The following is a 17,289-nucleotide window of genomic DNA, read 5'->3' on the forward strand; positions in this document are numbered from 1 at the left end:
AGCGACAAATTCCTACTTGAAGTCTCAACTAAGTTTGCCAGCAAACGAGTTTGAGGACACCTTTGTCACATAACTGAAAGCTTTCTAAGAGTATGCAATTACATTACGTAGTTATTATCGTCTATATGTCAGTATATCTCGGAAGTGGGTTTAGTTTATTTGTAATCTAGCCAGGCCAGCTCATTAGCTGGAGTCAGATTGTCTTACCACATTTTTGTGAACAAAAGTAAAGTTAACTTGCTTGCCATCTGTGTCTGAATAGATTTTATTTTTTCCAGATGAGATCGACCATGTCTTGACAAGAGGAGAGTAACGCGAATTTAAATCTTTCGCTGTACACACCAAATCGCTTTTGTGCGGAAAGGAAACCAGGCCCTCCAGTGCACAGATATGATTCCTCCCAGACTGCAGTCCTGTGATGCCATACAATCTTCGCTTGCTAAATTATAGACAGGACTATTAACGCCATTTTAAACAGGGGATTCCTGCATTTCTTAGGCAGAAGGAAGTGCCTTTGACTGGCCTAGGAACTAAAGTGCCTTCGGTTATACTCAAACTGGTACAGTGCGTTTTGACATGGATGGTCCAAGTCGAAGCGTCGGGTTCAGGCAGAGCCGTCGCTCCCGTTCTCAACGCGACAGAGAACGGCGGAGAAGGAGAGCAGATCTCGCCGAACACCGGGCCTCGTCTCCGTCCTCGGCCTCGGATCAAGAGCTTTGTAGGGGAGACGGTTTACTTGGTGCTACCGGTGGAGACTGTCGCTTGCCCGGTGCAAGACATCGACCTCCCCGTCGGAGAAAACGAGAATCGGTGTCTTGTGAAGAGGATATTATTGATGGTTTCGCTATAGCCAGCTTCGTAAGTCTGGAGGCCTTGGAGGTAAGCCTGCAAAGTTTTATTTCTTCAGTCAGGGTCGTTTTAAAATCATTAACTGAAACATTATTCTCATAGGCTATGAATTGAACACTTGTACGTGAACACTTAACGCATAATGCACTGAAGTGGTTTTTAGTTATGTTTATAGTCATTTTTGTTGCATTATATTACAACAAAAACCTTAATAATTTGTGGGAAAATTTCACGAATTTTATTTTGTATCCATTTTGTCAATGGTCTTCATTTTGTTATTTAGTGGCTAGTTATATTCAGTTTGCAACAGTTTGATAGAGTTAGCAGCGAGTGTTAACGGTTGAATTGCATTTTGTGTACGTATTAGCTGGTTAGTATGTAATGTTTAAATAAGCGTTAATATTGTATTTTTTTTTTTTGTTTCCGTAGATGGACTGTTCTCTAAAGCCTTCAGATCGAGCTGGGATGGTGGACCGTGTAAACAAGAGGAAGAGGGCCCCTGAGGAAAATGGGGGACCTTTTTCGGAGCCTGAGGAAGGAGCTCCAGCTCCTTTCATTAGCAGATATCCGAAGAGAAGGAGAGAATTGAAGGTGAGAGTGAATGATGTATACCAGTGTTTTTAGTGTCAAAGCTGCATTCATTGCCCTCTGTTACACAGAGCTATGCCCTTGGCAATGCCTTCTTTAAAGCATGTTAAAAATGTCAAAGTATAGGACCTGATGTACATACTTGTGGATGGGCCAAATCATGACCAACCACCTTTGCGTGTACACCCTGTATACAGTCTTTTAATGTGTAGTAAGCGTGGCTAGAAGTGCCAGCACAAAGACAAATGAATGGATGTCGTGACAATGTGTAAAACTGTACAGCAGTATCTTTGGTATCTAAATGTTCCACATATGATAACTAGTGTTTAATTTGATGGTAACGTAGACCAACTAAACTTTCCACGTTCTCTGTTGTTGAATCATACTGTCTGTTTTAAAATTGCAAATTATTCTCTTGAAGTTCCACTAAATGTGTGACCTCTGCCTCATTTAATATTTAAGAACACTTAAAAAAAAAACCTTGTTTGCACACTAAACAATTTGGTCAGATGGGACCGACATTTTCAGCTGTGCTCAATGAAAGCCGTATAACATAGCATATATTGTTGATTGTTGGTAGCTCGGTGTATCAGTTTGTCATGCATTGTTCCAGAGAGCAGCACATGTGTGTTGTCATTAATTTCTATTTTGTGTCAATGATTCAGTCTTTTTTGTTGTTTTATTTATTTATTGTTAACTTGTTCTGTTTTAATGGCGACTTTGTGTTTCAGAGTTCGGTTAATTTGATGGAAACAGGATACATTGTAAGTACTGCCCCCCCCCCCCCCCCCCCCCCCATCTAGAATGACTCTTTTTTTTTTTTTTTTTTGTCTGTCTGACATGGAAATAATACTGAATGTCTAAATAGACACGCAAAGCCTTGTTTGGTAAATTAGATTTTACAGTACCTACAAAATAGGTTACACCAGTGCACACAGACTTGTAACAGGCCCGACAACACATTTAACAAGTTCATTTGAATTAATTAACCTAAGAGCTTTTTTTGATGACTTGCATAATTAGTGACGGTCTCTGAATGTCTTTGTTCCTCTCTCTCCTCAGTGTGACACAGAGAGTGATTCGGGTGACAAGGTACGTGATCTTCGATGTTCTGTACAACACTGTCTCTTGGCTTCTGTCAGTGCTGTTTTTTTTTCACTGTATGAATTTCAGTGATCATGAGTAATGTTGTTTTGTTTTTCACTCTGATAGGCCTCTGATAATGATATGGAGCCAACATTCATCGTCAGCACTAGGAAAGGTACATGTGATTTTTTTTTTTTTTTTTTGGTTTGTTTGTTTTTGATATTATTTTCTGGCAATGAGAGAGCATCCTCTCCCTGGTGGTACAAGGTGACAGTTGGTCTTTACCGTAATGTTGTTTGGCATCATTTGGAGTTATGTTAATTTTGTCATTTCGCACGGGTCCCATTTTGTTTCCCCTATTTGATTAATGCTGTTATATTTTAGCCGAATGACAGTGCTATTGTGAGATGGTGGACAGAAATGACTGTGAAGCCTATTCTGAGCCTAGGGAATGGTTTCCATGAAAACTGCATGATTTTGTCTTTATATGCGTGAGGGCCGTTTTTATTTTATTTAATTAAATAAATGTAAATGAGCTTTTAAGGGATCAGTGCCAAATTATCAAGTATAATTTTTGATTATACCTTAACCCAGCCAGTCAGTCCAATCCACTGACATCATAAGAGCAGTTGGCAAACTGATTTTCATAGTCATACTAAAAAAAAAAACCAGTTTGCAAATGTGCCTATATTTAGATAATAAGTCCATCTGACATAATTCTGGCCATGTGCAGACGAATGGTTATCCGACATTAACAGCATCATTCTCTGTCTACTTTAGTGACTGACTCAAACCCAGTTACCATGGCCACCACTGTGAGCAACAGCTGTCCTCTGATCCCATCAAACATTCGGTTACCGCGTCTGTCGGTGACACCTCGCGTGTCCGGACTGGAGCGGAGTCAGGAGAGGAGTATGGACCTGCCTTATCCTGAGCTCACCTCTACCTCGTCCTCCGTCATATGCCTGTCCTCACGGTCCCCGGCCTCCGCCTCCAAAACCCTCCCCGACGAGCTCGTCGGCGCGGCCGGCCACCAGCGCCGCCACGACCCCAGCCCCCCCTGCCACAAACCCAAAAACTTTCTCTCTTTCCCCGGACGCTCACAGTCCATTCACAGCATGGGCGTCAACAGCAGGTCGGTGCTCACACGGTGTCGGTAGTGTCTGTTGCCTTGATTGGAATTTGACCGCTGCGGCCGCGGTTGCCGTTAATGATTGTTCTCGGAGGCTTTTTTCTGTTTGATTCTTTTTATTCATTGTCTGCGTCTTTTGTGAGCCCATCTCAGTTTTTTTTTTTTCGGTCTTTTTAACAGGAGCAGTACCTCAGTCAAGCCTCCATCTTCCTCATCTGCCTCTTCATCGATTCGGCCGCCTACACCTTCCACGAGTATGTCTCACGGTCGAGGTCCAGGAGTGGGCGGGGCACTACGGCCCTCCTCCCGGCCCAGCCCCGGTGCCCTCTTCACCCCTTCCCCTGGTCTTCCTCCGCCGCCTCCTCTCTTGCAGGTGTCCCCGCACTCCACAGCAGGTACGTTCAACTCCCCAGTCTGCTTTAGCACATGCTGCAAGATCGAGTACTGCTCTGTACTGAGCACTCATTATCAGGAGACGTTGTGGAGCAAAATAAGTTCTTTCAGGATGGTTTTTCAACAATCAGATTGTTAAAATTTTATAAAATTTTGTTAGTTAATTGTTATTTTTACGAATTCGCTCGGCTCTAATCAAGTTTGCCACCCTCCACAGATCAGGACGTCCTTCGGCAGGAGCCTAACGCTCACTTCCTCGGCTCCCAGAATTCCGAGCGTGAAAACGGAACGGCGGGCGCTGGCTCGGGGGTCAGTGGGAGCTCTGGATCTGGGGGAACGTCGACGTCGAGCACCAGCTCCGGGACCTCCAGCAGGCCCTCCCAGGCTCAGACCTCCATCCCTACCATGGCACTCCTGTTCCACCAACACAACCACCAACACCAGCACACCCACACCCACCAACACTTTGTGCATCCACCTGCCACCGCGCCGCCACTGGTGAGGGCCTCGTACCTGTTTACGCACGAGCCATTTCAATACGAACAAACGAAAGTGAAGGTTTATAATAAGCCCATGTGTGATGATTCACGTTGTTTCTCTTTGAGAAACTCTTGTCAGTTGACGTGTCGTAATCCTCATTTCTCTTTACTTTTCCTTTAGTTTGACAAGTATCCAGGCAAGATTGATGGTCTGTTTCGTAACTCTGTGAGTTCTGCATCCTTAACCTCGATTCTCCATTAGTTAAATGCGCTGCTCTGATTTCTATGAATATCAGTTCAAAGAATAACAGTATGAAAAAAAAAAAAGAACACTAAAATATCAAAAAGGTAAACATTGTGACAGGCTATTTTGATACCGCAGAGCAAGGCTTACCTGACCCTGTTTTATTTATTTATCTATTTATTTATTTTTTATTGAATGCTGCTCTTAGAGGGTTGTTAATGAGTGCAACACAGTTAAAGGAAAAATTCTGAAAAGGATATGCCCCGTGGCGGGACTGATGTCGTTTTATTTTTTCCTTCCCCACACAGTTTTTTCCTCAGTATCCACCACCTGTGCCTGGGATCCAGCCTGTACTCCCCCCCACTGGACCCTTCAGTTCTCTCCAAGGAGCCTTTCAGCCTAAGGTGAGCGGTGTCTCTCGCTTCAGTCTAATTACCTGTCGTTTTTAGTCATAAGTCTATAAAGTCAGGGATTTCATATGGAGCACAACCAGCGAGAAGAGCACTCTCAACTGTCACAGTGGGGTTTTTTTTTTTTTGACTGTTGTTTCCATTATAAATGTCACTCTGTCATTTTCAGTAGTTCAGAACCCATCTGATGTTCAGAGTGTTACACACACACTCAAAGGTTCTGTTATTCTGTGGAGTTACAATACTGTGCTGTGATTGACAGCTTGTTGCCCTCCAGGGAACTGCTCCAGAGATGACTGCTCGTTTGGGTGTCGTGCCTCCTCACCTTCAGCCCAAAGACCCCAGGGTAAGGAGTTCCCCACAAGAGGTGCAGTTTCAGGCTTATGAAAGACTGTTGTATTATATATATATGTGTGTGTGTGTGTGTGTGTTTCTCATTTTAGTCAACTGTATCAGAGCACAGTCTGTGGAAACATAAACGTTTTTCATGTCTCTCTCTTCTCTCCCCTGCAGTTAACAGACCCGTTTGCAGCTTCACTGAAAGTCAGTAGTGTAAGCATGGCTCTTTTTTCTTTTTTTTCTTTTTTCCTTTTCCTGTGTCTTACATCAGCCTTTACCACTTCTAACCAGTTCTTAAGGACATTGAGGTTCTCCTGTTTGGTTCTCTGAAAGATGCATTTGTATTGTTTCATTTATACTGTTTAATTTGTCTAATTGTTAATGTTTTATTTTTTTAAAGTATTGGTTGTACTGCTGAGAGTTTGACACTTATCGTTCCCTTGTTTATGTGTTTCCATCTGTCATACAGAAACCTGGCAAATGGTGTGCGATGCATGTGCGTGTAGCCTGGATGATTTTGAGACATCAGGAGAAAGTTAAGGTCCGTTCAAACGATTTGTTTACCATTCTCCTGCCTAAAAATCACGACAGTAAAAGCATTTCAGGCACATCTGTTTGAAAAGCCGTCTAAATCTGTGCTTAGCTGCGAGAGTAATAATAAGGCGCTGGAACCTGTAGGCATTGTTTTGATTTATTTTGAATATCATTCAGATGATGCAGACGGATCCTCACAAGCTGGACTTTCGTAATGACTTGCTGCCGCGTCTTCCTGGCTCTGGTGGTATTGGAGCACTGGGAGGCCTGGGACCCCTTGGAGGGCCTCTGCCCCCAACCCATGACCTCACTAGACCAGGCTGCCTCTTCACACCAGGTGGTAAGTGGTACCATCCTCATCTTGTATTTCTTGCAAGCTAAATACCTACATAACAGAAAGAGCATTGACTGATTAATTGACTGGGGAATCATTCAACCTTTCTTTAAGCAAAAAAAAAAAAAAAGGTATTTGGTAGAAATGTCTATATGTATATTCTGAAATGATTTTTAACGAGTATCTGTTACAATGCATATTGCGTATGAGCACAGCAGTATAGCTGATTGTCTCTTGGTGGAATTACATTTGATTGCGTTGAATTTTAAATGTGATGTAATTCTAGTTCTCTGCTGGGGTGTTTTGGACATTAGAAATTTAAACCTCAGTGGCGGTGGACAAAAAAAAAAAAGATTTCGGCGTATTGTGACGCCAGTTAATATTAGCAGAGAAGATGTTCATATGTTGTTTTTTGTTGAGGAGTGATAGTTACGGAGCATTTAATGACTATTCATCTGGGCTGACGCCTGTCTCCTCAGGTGGAGTCAATCCAAACTCCTCACCTTTCATCCCCCCATCAACGCCCCACTCGTCTTTCCTAAGCCCAGCAGCTCACCTGGGTAAGAGACCATGCTGTTAATACCTGCGTAGCATTGCCTAGAGGTCGTGACACATCAGTCAGTGTTTCACTGATGGTCACGGGCGGTTTATGTGACGTATCCCCATCAGATGCTCCAGATAAATCATTAATCTCAGCAGTAGTGCGCTAGTGCCTCTCTGGCCTGTGAGGCCCAGTCACTTTGACGATGGAATTTTTTTTTCCAAGTTGTGTTGTTACATTGGGGACGTTAAACTGATGAATCTTAAACGCTAGTGCCGTGTGTGTGTGTGTGTGTGTGTGTGTGTGTATGTGTGCCAATATCTACCTCTGTGTTACAGATCCATATGGTCGCTCTCCCCCCTTCACCCCACTGGGAGCCCTGGGTTCTGGTGCCTTTGGGGGACTGGGCAGCCCCACTCTGGGTAAGAGAAACTGTTTTGACCCTCGCCTTTTGACCCTGACCAAAAAAAACGAACAAACACTTTGTTTTGTTGAGTAAATTTTTAAAATTGATTGTAGAGAGTATTGCAGCTGGACTTAGAAATGCAGAACTCAAAATTTTAGTAAAACCTGATGTCATTTAAAGAAAAAAAAAAAACTGTATATATTTAAGAATGGCTTATGGCACCACATAGTGTTGTGAATGCCACAATCTAAAGTTATTCACATTTCCTGTCACCAAACAAATTTTTTTGTCTGTTCTCTCATAGCTGCCAGCTCTGTCTTTGGCCATAAGGCAGAACCTTCTGCTAGTGCAGTGGGAGGGTTAAGTAACCCCCATGAAGCCTGGAATCGACTGCATATCGCCCCACCCTCTTTCCCCACCGGCCCCTGGGCCAAAGGGGCAGACAAGAGGGAAGAAAGAGACAGGGAGAAGGACTTGGAAAGGAGAGAAATAACCCACATCAAAGACGAAAAGGACAGGTACGACAAGACTGAACTCTCATTTTCTGTTTTCCTGTCCCATGTAACACTTACAGTTATGCTTTGTCTGTCACAAATTCCTGCTGTTCGCTTTTGACACAGCTGATAAGATTAGTTTTGTGCTAGGTGTATGTGTGTTTCCTTTTCTCCAATGTACCAGTTAGTGGTTTCTTGCCACTTTCCTCAGCTATCTCTTACTGGTTTCGGCTCTCATCCACTACAGGGACAACATGTTGTATGGCCGACCACCCCTTAAGCATCGCAGCAGTACCCCCAGTTCTCACATAAACGGCCTGGGGTCGCTGAGTGGAGGCGGGGGCCAGTCCGACGGACAAAGCAGGGAACGGGACAGAGAGAGAGAGAGGGACAGAGAATCGGACAAGAGGCAGCACTCGACGTCGGCCCCCAGGCCTCTCGTGACAGCCGCCTCGTCGGCGCCAGAGCGGCCTCGCTCCTCCACGTCCTCCGTACACACCACCCCTCCCCCCTCTGTTCCCTTGGCACCGTCTCCTCTCGATTTGTTTTCGCGACAGCCGCAACCACACACTCTCAACTCAGAACCATCCCACCCGTCCCACAGAGAAAGCAGCGGTCCAGCCTCTTCCTCCTCCTCTGTGTCTTCTCTCCCAATCAAAAAGCCGGATCGGACCACGACTCCGGTATCCAAACCGCCGCCCGGCCCCGCCTCCTCTCTTCTGCTCCCCTCCGTTAAGGTGAAGGAGGAGCGAAAAGAGGAGCCTGATCCAGTGCCCATTACCCTCCCACATCCTCCCATGCCCCCACACGGCTTCGAGAGGCCTAGCAGCCGTCACCCGCATCCGTCAACCCCGTCTTCAACTCTCTCCTTGACCCCAACACCCAGTGTCCCCATTCCACCTCCCACCCCGCATCCTCCCCACCACCATCACCTCTCCCTTTTGGATCGCTCGCGAGCTGCGATCGAGGCTTATCTCAGTGGACCGGGAGGGGCAGCAGGGCTGGCCGTGGGGCCACCGGGAGACCGATTTTCAGCCCATCCTCACGGCCCACCTCAGGGTCACTCCCAAGCACCTCACGGCTTCCCTTGGGATCCCTGGAGGGAACAGCCGCCGCGCAGAGACGTCCTGGCTCTGCGACCTGACGCTCACCTGTCGCGGTTGCTCCAGCAGCAGCACGCCCAGCGCTTTCTGGAGGCAGAGAGAGCAGCGGTGGCTGCGGCTGTGGCCGCCGGCCCGCACCATCCACCAGCACCTACCTCTTCCTCCTCTGCCGTGGCGTCTCGGCCGGAGTTTGGATTGATGGCCCATCACTTCGATCGTCCCCCTCAGGTCGGCGCTCCCGGCGGTGGACTGCTGGACGAAGAGCAGCGCGCTCAGATACTGCGAGAAGACTTTGAGAGAGCCCGCTATTTTGGGATACATCCTCACCCACACCTCTCTGCCCCTCACCTGCCTAGCCCTTCTCACGCAGCCCACCTAGAACAGCTTCACGCGGGGCTGCTTTCTCACCCTCACCTCCATCCATCTGGGGCTTCTACGCCCTCGCCGCACCATCATGGTCTTTACTCTCGTCTGGGTCCCTTACACCCACATCCCCACGTCCCGAATGGCATTCTGTCAAAGACCCCAGCTGGGTTGGTTGGAGCTCTGTCAGTGGGTGCCCCTCCTCCCCTCATTCCATCTGTGACTAGCAGGGCATCCACTCCGCCTCGAAGCTCCAGACTTGGTGGACCTGCAGACTTGGCGTTGTTCAACACTCATAAAGATGGAGAGTCTAGATAGTACAGGGCTAATTGGGAAATCAAGGGAAATGTGAGGATAACTGTGCTGATTTAACTTCTCTCCCTGATAAGGGAAAGTTCTGCAGGAAAAACAAAACAACAACGACAACAACAACAACAACAACAACAAAAAACAAATTCAACCCACTGAAGCTAACCAGACCATATGTGAGATATGTTAGGATATCCTGAGGAGAGGGAGGACTAACTTGCCAAGGCTACTCAAGTACATTTATCCACTGTGGTTCTATTAGTGCAATTCTAAGGTACTTTTTTTTTTTTTCTGTGTTCCCGATTTGTAATGAGATGATAAGAAACCCTGTGGATGTTCAGAAATAACACATTACCCCAAATAATATGAACGGAGGGAAAAACAAACAAACAAACATATGAGCATTTGTAAAGGGTGGATCAGAATTCTATAGACTCTTGTTTGTATTCAGAAATACATTACACTTTTGTACACATTAATGTACTATTCATCCCTTTCAATGAACTTTTGGGTACAGAGAAGCCTGCTGTAGAAAATGTTTGTGCTCTGCATTTTCGGAGGGCAAAAAAGTTAAGGAATGGGAACGAGATTCAAGTGTTACTCTAATTTTCTGTCATTTGTGTTCTGTCTCAAGGTAACTGCACTGTCGCAGAAAAAAGAAAAAAAAAAGAAAAGAAAAAAAATTGTTGATACCTTAAACACCCTTAGTCTCCTTGTCTTTAGCTCTCTGCTCCAAAGCGGCCTATGATGATATGGTATCACGTATGTGGTAAATGAAAATCCACTGATTTTATTTTAGATTATTCTTTAGAGAAGGGTATCATAAACTGTACATGTTGGTGGGAAATATTTTAAAACTTAAAAATACCTATCTCCTCCACTCTGACTCGATATGTGAGCTGGACCAGAATATTGTAGTATAGTGATATTGCTTTTGTAATTATTATTGTTAACATTAATGACCTTCTATAATAAATATAATCACTGTTTGTTATATTGTCAATGTTTCAGGTATTACCAAATGCACTCCCCAGTAAGAAATGAGTTTCTGATGACTCTTATCCAGCAAAGGCAAAGCACTACAGTAAAACTTGCTTGAACAAATCGGTGATATCAAATGGGTATGAACTGAAGATGTGGCCATCACAAAATCTGCAAAAAGGCCTCTGTATTGCTGAGAACTTTGAATATATTTATACATTGGGAGAGATTTTGTGTGTGTGTGTTTTTTTTATGTTTCTTTTCAGTGGGGACAGCGGAAATTCCCCAGCAAAACAGACGTGACTCATTCTACAGAGAGACACTGTAGTGAGATATTGGGGCATCCACTGGACAGCTGAGAATAGGAATGCTGGCTTTGTACCTGCAAACACATGGATTTGGAGGGACTCACTGAATGGTGGACAGGACGCTCTGAGTTTGGGGGGGGGGGGGGGGGCGACCCAATTTTATACCTTTTAGATATGTTCCCCTTGAAAAGAAAACCACGAAGATTAATTATTAAATGAATTGTTGGTTATTTACCTTTGTGTCTGGTGTTTGTCTGTCGCCCCTAGTGTAAATTATATTATAGGTGCATTTATGTGACTTTTGTTCAAGAGATTTAGACTGTTAAAGAACTGGTTAAACATATCCTTGTTTGAGCCTTTTCTCTTGCATACGAGATACATTTCACTTAGGAGTAACTTCTCACCTCAGTAAGACTTGGCAGAAGTTTGCTTGGGTTAAGAGGAGTACCATTCATCTAAATTTTGCTCCAGTGTCTTGAGGACTTGTGTGAGGATGTGTGTTAACTGTTCCAAACGAATGTTAAGCTGGAGAAAGACCTGATGTAAAAAAAAAAAAAAGCCAAATTATCACTGCCGTAATAATAATGAACAAACAAGCCTAGACAACATATAATTACTATATTACAAGCTCGGTCCTTCGAACAAATACGTGGGACCAAGAACTCAATAGCGAACGTGTTGCTGTACAGGTAAGGGGTTATTACTGACTATAACACTGCTCACATACACTGGCAGTATGAACAGAGAACGTACTGGTCAGTCTTCACGCCATATGTCTTATTAACGCGTTTTCCTTTCAAATAGTCAAAATTCGTTGTGCCTGGAACGACAATCAGATCCTTTGGAGTCAGTCATGCCATAAAACAATGTGGTTAAATGAAGTGTAACACTCAGCTCCAACTTGTAACTCAAAATCACACTATGGCGCGCTAAAACTCTTCTCGCGAGATGTAGCTTTCCTCTGCACTTTGTCAGCAGTGGCTCGTTCCTCCATTTCGCTGCGTCGAAAGTCTCCTCCCCACAACCGCTTGATTCAGCGATCCGAACCTAGTCTCTCTCGGTCCGTTCTTTAACTTGATCTTACGAACCTGCTAGTACCTCGTTGGGTACCGAGAGACAGTTTAGAAGAGTCACATCACGGATTGAGTGCGATTTAAGGCGGATGGCGACTCCTTCAACGAGAATTTAGTAAAAGAAAACTGCTCGGAAATTTGAGGTAGGTGGGAACTTAAGATGGCGGCAGCGAGAGAGGGGGGGCGATGGAGGAAGTGTGAGGGGGGAGGGTTACTAAGGGGGCTTTGACATGGCGGGACAAGTTCATTCTTCTTATCATTCAGCAAACAATTTTTCCTGTCAAGCACACCACAACATTAAATTGTACCAGAAGGGGTTCCTCATATGTAATTATGCAGTTTTCTAATTTGGCAGTTCCAAAATTAGCTTCTATTCGAAATAATAGAGAAATACTTTTCACTTCTAGCTAACCAAAGTAACTTGCGTATTGTGTGCGCGTGTGTCGATGGTAGGTAATAAGTTGGCTACCTGATGTCAGCTAGATATATCAGTTGAATATACAACGTTATGACATAGCACCTGTAACCACATGCAATGTCATTGACAGTTTCTTAGCTAGCAGTGAAATAACTTTGTTTAGCCACGTTATTGATGCTGTCCATGCTAAGGGGAGGAGATTGGAAGAGTCCCCACAACCCCTTGTGACCCCCCTATGGTCATGGCAAAATTGTTTTACAAGGTATAAGTAAAAAAAAAATACTACACATTTTACTTTACTCGTAGTATATAGCCTTGAAAAATGAAGGTGTCAAAAATAAAACTGATTGTCCTTTTGTAGTTTTTAAGGCAATCCATGACCTCGCGTAATGACGTCACATGTCTGCTTCCCCCTATTAAGAGCTGTGTCGACGCGGGGTTTATAACTTCTTCATCCTAGTGATGGTGTTAAATCATATTTTAACCATTAAAATGATTTCATATACAGATCAGCCTAGTCCATTACATAACTTGAGAGGGGAGGGGTGCGTGCATGCGCGCTTCTTTCTGCAAGTAGGCTGAGTTTAGTAAGGGAAGCTTATGACTGTGAGCAAGATATACCTGGAGTTAACAAAATAAATCAACAGTTTTTAATACGCTGAAACGGCACGACTTAATTGAGAACTTATGCCTTTTAGACTGCTCAAAATTCCCCTACAGCGAGAATTATTTTAATGTGAGAACCATATTGTGGCTGCCAGATTGGCTCTTGATGCGACCGCAGTGCATTGAAGTAACGTTAGCAAGCTAATGCCAGGTTGTGGCTAGTTGCAAGCAAAGTAACGTTAACGTTTCTGAGCAGACACACGAAGGCCCACGCGTCCTCTGTAGTCGTTTACGACACTGTACACCGGTAGCGTGCTTCTGGCTTTTGTTTCTATTTTGGTCAGGTTTAGCATTTAATCTGCGACATTTTATTAGTATTGATGAACTACTTCAAGAAAATAGACAGTCTGATAAGCTTACGATAATGAACACAAACAGAAATTTGTACGCGACGTTAACCGCCGTTTTGCCACAGTTAGATACAGCGTTTCTGATAATACCATACAGGAAGTAATCTATTATTTATGTACATTTAAAGATGGTCGTCATGTTTCCCTTCTTCCACCTATTTCAGTGATTTTGTTTGCTAACAATGTGTTAGTATTTTTGATTTTATATATTAACGAAATGTAGTTTGTGATGGATAGCGATTTTTTTGTTTTTGTTGTTGTTTCTTTTCTGCTGTGACTAAATTACATGAACTATTAGATAAGTTAATTAGATAAACTGTAATCGCAATGGAATTTCACCGTTTCTCCGCTCAGCTTTTTTAAATTAGTCTTAAATCTTCGCCGAAACTTCGTGCACATTTAGATAGTTTTCATGTACCTTCGCATATAATGTTTTTGGCTCTTAAATGGATGAATGTGGGTGTTACTCCTGTCAGGACTGAGTGATTGGCTGTGTGCAACCAAACGGCTTTTTGTAGTAGTACAACGTTTTATACACATTACCTCATTCACAACCTTCGCTATTTTAATTATGTTTGAGGAGTTGTTCCCAAACCAGTTGTATTCTTTTAAGTTTTTGCCAGATTGTGGTCACCTAAAAAGAAATGTGTGTTTGGCATTTCAGATGCAGAGGCATCCTTGATCTCAGCATCCTGGAAGTGGAAAGCACAGAAGAGACTAGTCCTACTCCTCATACAGGTGATGTCACATCTTCTAGTTACTTGAAGCTGGATCCATATCATTACACAGCTCATGAGTGCATACTGTGTGTTGTTGTGTAATGTGCGTTGAGTGTGTCTACATCAGCATACCCTTATTGATGCATGTGAAGTAATTACAACCTGACACGGTTCCTGTTTTCGTTCTCTCTCCCTCAGGTGCAGTGTGTAGCAGGAGCGGTTCAGAGGGAGGAAGTTTTGGGGAGGAGGAGGTGCAGCAGCGCACCCCTCCGGCTGTGGCTGTGTTGGGTGGCACCCCCGCGGCTGCGCAGAATGTGGCCGGGCCACCCCCACATGCCCTGCAGCCGGTCACAGCTGCCCCCTTACCATCGTTGGTTGGCAACCCTGCGATGTCACAGCAGCAGGAGAGAGACCCTCTTGCTGTGCATGAAAGACAAATATGCACAGAGGCTACGCAAAACTGCAGCAACACTAAGAGCGCAGAGGAAGGATCAACTTTGGATTCCGATACAGAAACTGCTCAGTGTGGACAAGTGCCAGCAGCTGTCGACAGCTCACAGCGCCTTACAGATTCCGTGGAGAATCAGACTCCTTTGGACAGACCTCCAGAGAGTCGGGCGAACAGCACTAGGACAGAACAGGATTTGCTATACGGGTGTAAAACTGACAAAACAAGCTTGTGCAGGGACGGGGACATGGCTGAGGAAACTGGTGCTGGCTACTGCCAAAATAAGAGCCCATGCACTGGAATTGCAGGGGAAATCTCGGTGGTCATTGAGACTGAAAAGGGACCTTCTCCTCTGGAAAAAACAGAGTCGGAATACAAACCAGAGATTACACAAGAGGAATTGCCAGGAAAGTATGCAACTGGAGAGAGTCCCTCTATCCCTCAACCTCAGCCCAGTTCAACAGTATGTTCTGTGCTCACTAGCGCAGAGCAATCACAAGAAGCTCCCATTGCTCAGACAAATCAGACCAGCCACCGACCCGTGTCTGATGCCCAGGAAGAAATGGGCTCTCGTTTCAGTGTCGGGGTCCGTCTCCCAACACCAGCCATCACAGACGAGAGAGAAACAAAACAAACTGATGCTGCTGCTGCCTGGCCTAAAGGCTCAAAAGAGTTTTCGGATCAAAACGAGAGAGAGAAACTTGAAACCGCAAAGGAAGGGGATGCCGCTAAGTCTGAGACGACAGCACAGTCTGAGACAGAGGGAAATCTCACCATCCCGGCCGTTATTCCCGGTACACCCGGAAGTTCAGCTACGGAAAGTTCTCTTTCAGTGCCATCAAAGGAACCCCACAGAGCTCCAAATCAAGGCAATGCCACCCCGAACGACACAAGCAGGGGTGGCGGACACCTCCCTAAAAATCCCCGTGACCCATCCCAGATGGACCGTTGCGAGGCTGAGGAGGTGACTTCGGCGTCTGGGTACTCAGAGACACGTGCCTCCAACAGCTCCACAGTACAAAGGGGGACCCAGCCACTCGCCAACCTCGCTCTCAGACTCCCCCAAGCCTCAGCCCACTCCGAGGCGAAACGGGTCACGGAGACGGCAGTCACTGAGACGAACTCTGACTATCAAAACGACCGGTTGAACTCTGAGAATGTGGACTTAAGTGAAACTCCCGGACCCCTCCCCTCGGGCGGAGCTAAATGTGGCGTCGATACGATTGTTATTAAAGAAGTAGTTTGTGACGTTTCTGTTGGAGAACCAAAGGTGCAGAGGGACAGGGCGTGCACAGAGAACGTGCAGGCCCCCTGTGTGACTGAAGGGGCCCTCGTGGTAGTTTGTAGCTCCTCGAATGTGATTGTCGAACAGAATGACTGTGCCAATAGCGTACAATTAACTATGTCCCCGGGCCACGGGCAGGGTGAGAGCGCAGAGAAAATTACACCCTCGGAGGGATTTGGCCCCCCTTGGCCGAGCCTCTCTCAAACCAGCAGTGACTCTTTGACCCGACAAAAGCAAACACCCATTCCGACAGATGATAATCTCTCAGACACAGTGACATGCATGAATGAAAATTTCTCTACCGCCGCCATGGGTAGCTTGAAAGCGGGCGGGGGGCCGAGCGAGAACGTGGAGGCTCTCTCTGAAATCAACATAGTCGAGATGCAGGACCTGGTGGACGTCGACATTCTGATGGAGCCAGAGATGGAGCACACCTGGTTTGAAATCAGCGACTCGACCGCTTTGACGGACGGGCAGTGCGAAGTCGCTGACGGGGTGGAGCTGATGGATGTCAGTTCGGAGGCTGTAATACATTGTCCGGAACCTCAGTCGACTATTGCTCTCTTAGAGTGCGCGGTGCCCAGCATTCCGGAGGCCGTTCGTAGTGACATTAAGCTTCTCTTGCCTGATCGAGTCGAAGAGGGATCTGCAAGCGCTCCTCATCCTCTGGACGGAAACTTGGCACGGGAGACGGATACTCAGTCTCCTCGTGACCAGAGTGATTCGACCGGCCTGGATGTCTCGTCTCCCCAAAACAGCTCCAATCTTTCACAAAGGTTGAATTACGTACCTTCCCCTCAGAGAGAGACCTTAGACACGTGTATGCAAAACGCTGATCTCACAACAACCGTAGAACCTTGCTCCTCTGTAGAAGCGCAGGCAAATGAACTGTTGGCAGACAGTAAAGATGCTCCCTCTGCGTCTCGCACATCCGGCACTATTGATCCAAAGTTACTGATCTTAAAGAGGGGTGACACCCCCCTCCTCAAACAACCTTCTTCTCTGATAGGCGGGGTCTTCGTAAGGCAGAGCCCGCCTGCACAGGTGTCTGCTCCCGATAGTTTAGGTTCAGACACGGTCTCTGTAGAGTGCCTTTCCGAAATCTACTCAACTACGGGCTCTGTGGTCGAATGCGCAGAGAGCTGTGCCCTAACGGGAGCTTCGGGGTCCCCGAGCTCAGCTGTCCAGAATACTCCGAACGCACAGACCTCCCTGCTTCCTCCCTTTTCTCTTGCGTCCTCCCCAGACAAGTCAGAAAGAAATGCCTTAACCGAGACGAAATCTTCGCAAGCATCCGAGGACCAGAAGTCATCCCCGACTGGGCGCCCGTCGGACGCCGCGGCCTCAGGTCCGGCTCCGACTCCTAGCTCTTCCGTTTTGGCTCCGGCGCCAGAGGGCGTGTGGAGTGACGTATGCGGGGCGATAAGTGACGGGAAC

The 17,289-nt window shown here is 45.8% G+C and overlaps 1 protein-coding gene across 2 annotated transcripts; it reads left to right on the forward strand.

The window, feature by feature from the left end:
* Positions 1-366: 366 nt before the first annotated feature.
* fbrs (fibrosin) lies at positions 367-10,375 on the forward strand. 2 transcript variants are annotated; one of them, XM_030774391.1, is made up of 18 exons: positions 367-879; positions 1,279-1,440; positions 2,169-2,201; positions 2,500-2,529; positions 2,650-2,698; positions 3,304-3,658; positions 3,836-4,050; positions 4,266-4,546; positions 4,709-4,753; positions 5,080-5,175; positions 5,444-5,527; positions 5,695-5,733; positions 5,990-6,061; positions 6,232-6,394; positions 6,868-6,948; positions 7,268-7,351; positions 7,640-7,853; positions 8,077-10,375. In XM_030774391.1, exons 1-18 carry the CDS (start codon positions 577-579, stop codon positions 9,611-9,613), a joined length of 3,843 nt encoding a protein of 1,280 aa, XP_030630251.1. In that variant the 5' UTR covers positions 367-576; the 3' UTR covers positions 9,614-10,375. The 2 variants fall into 2 exon arrangements, with proteins under 2 accessions (XP_030630251.1, XP_030630252.1); XM_030774392.1 differs by having other exon boundaries at positions 3,842-4,050.
* Positions 10,376-17,289: the final 6,914 nt, after the last annotated feature.

The sequence above is a fragment of the Chanos chanos genome, chromosome 5, assembly GCF_902362185.1.
Source record: "Chanos chanos chromosome 5, fChaCha1.1, whole genome shotgun sequence".
Lineage (NCBI taxonomy): Eukaryota > Metazoa > Chordata > Actinopteri > Gonorynchiformes > Chanidae > Chanos > Chanos chanos.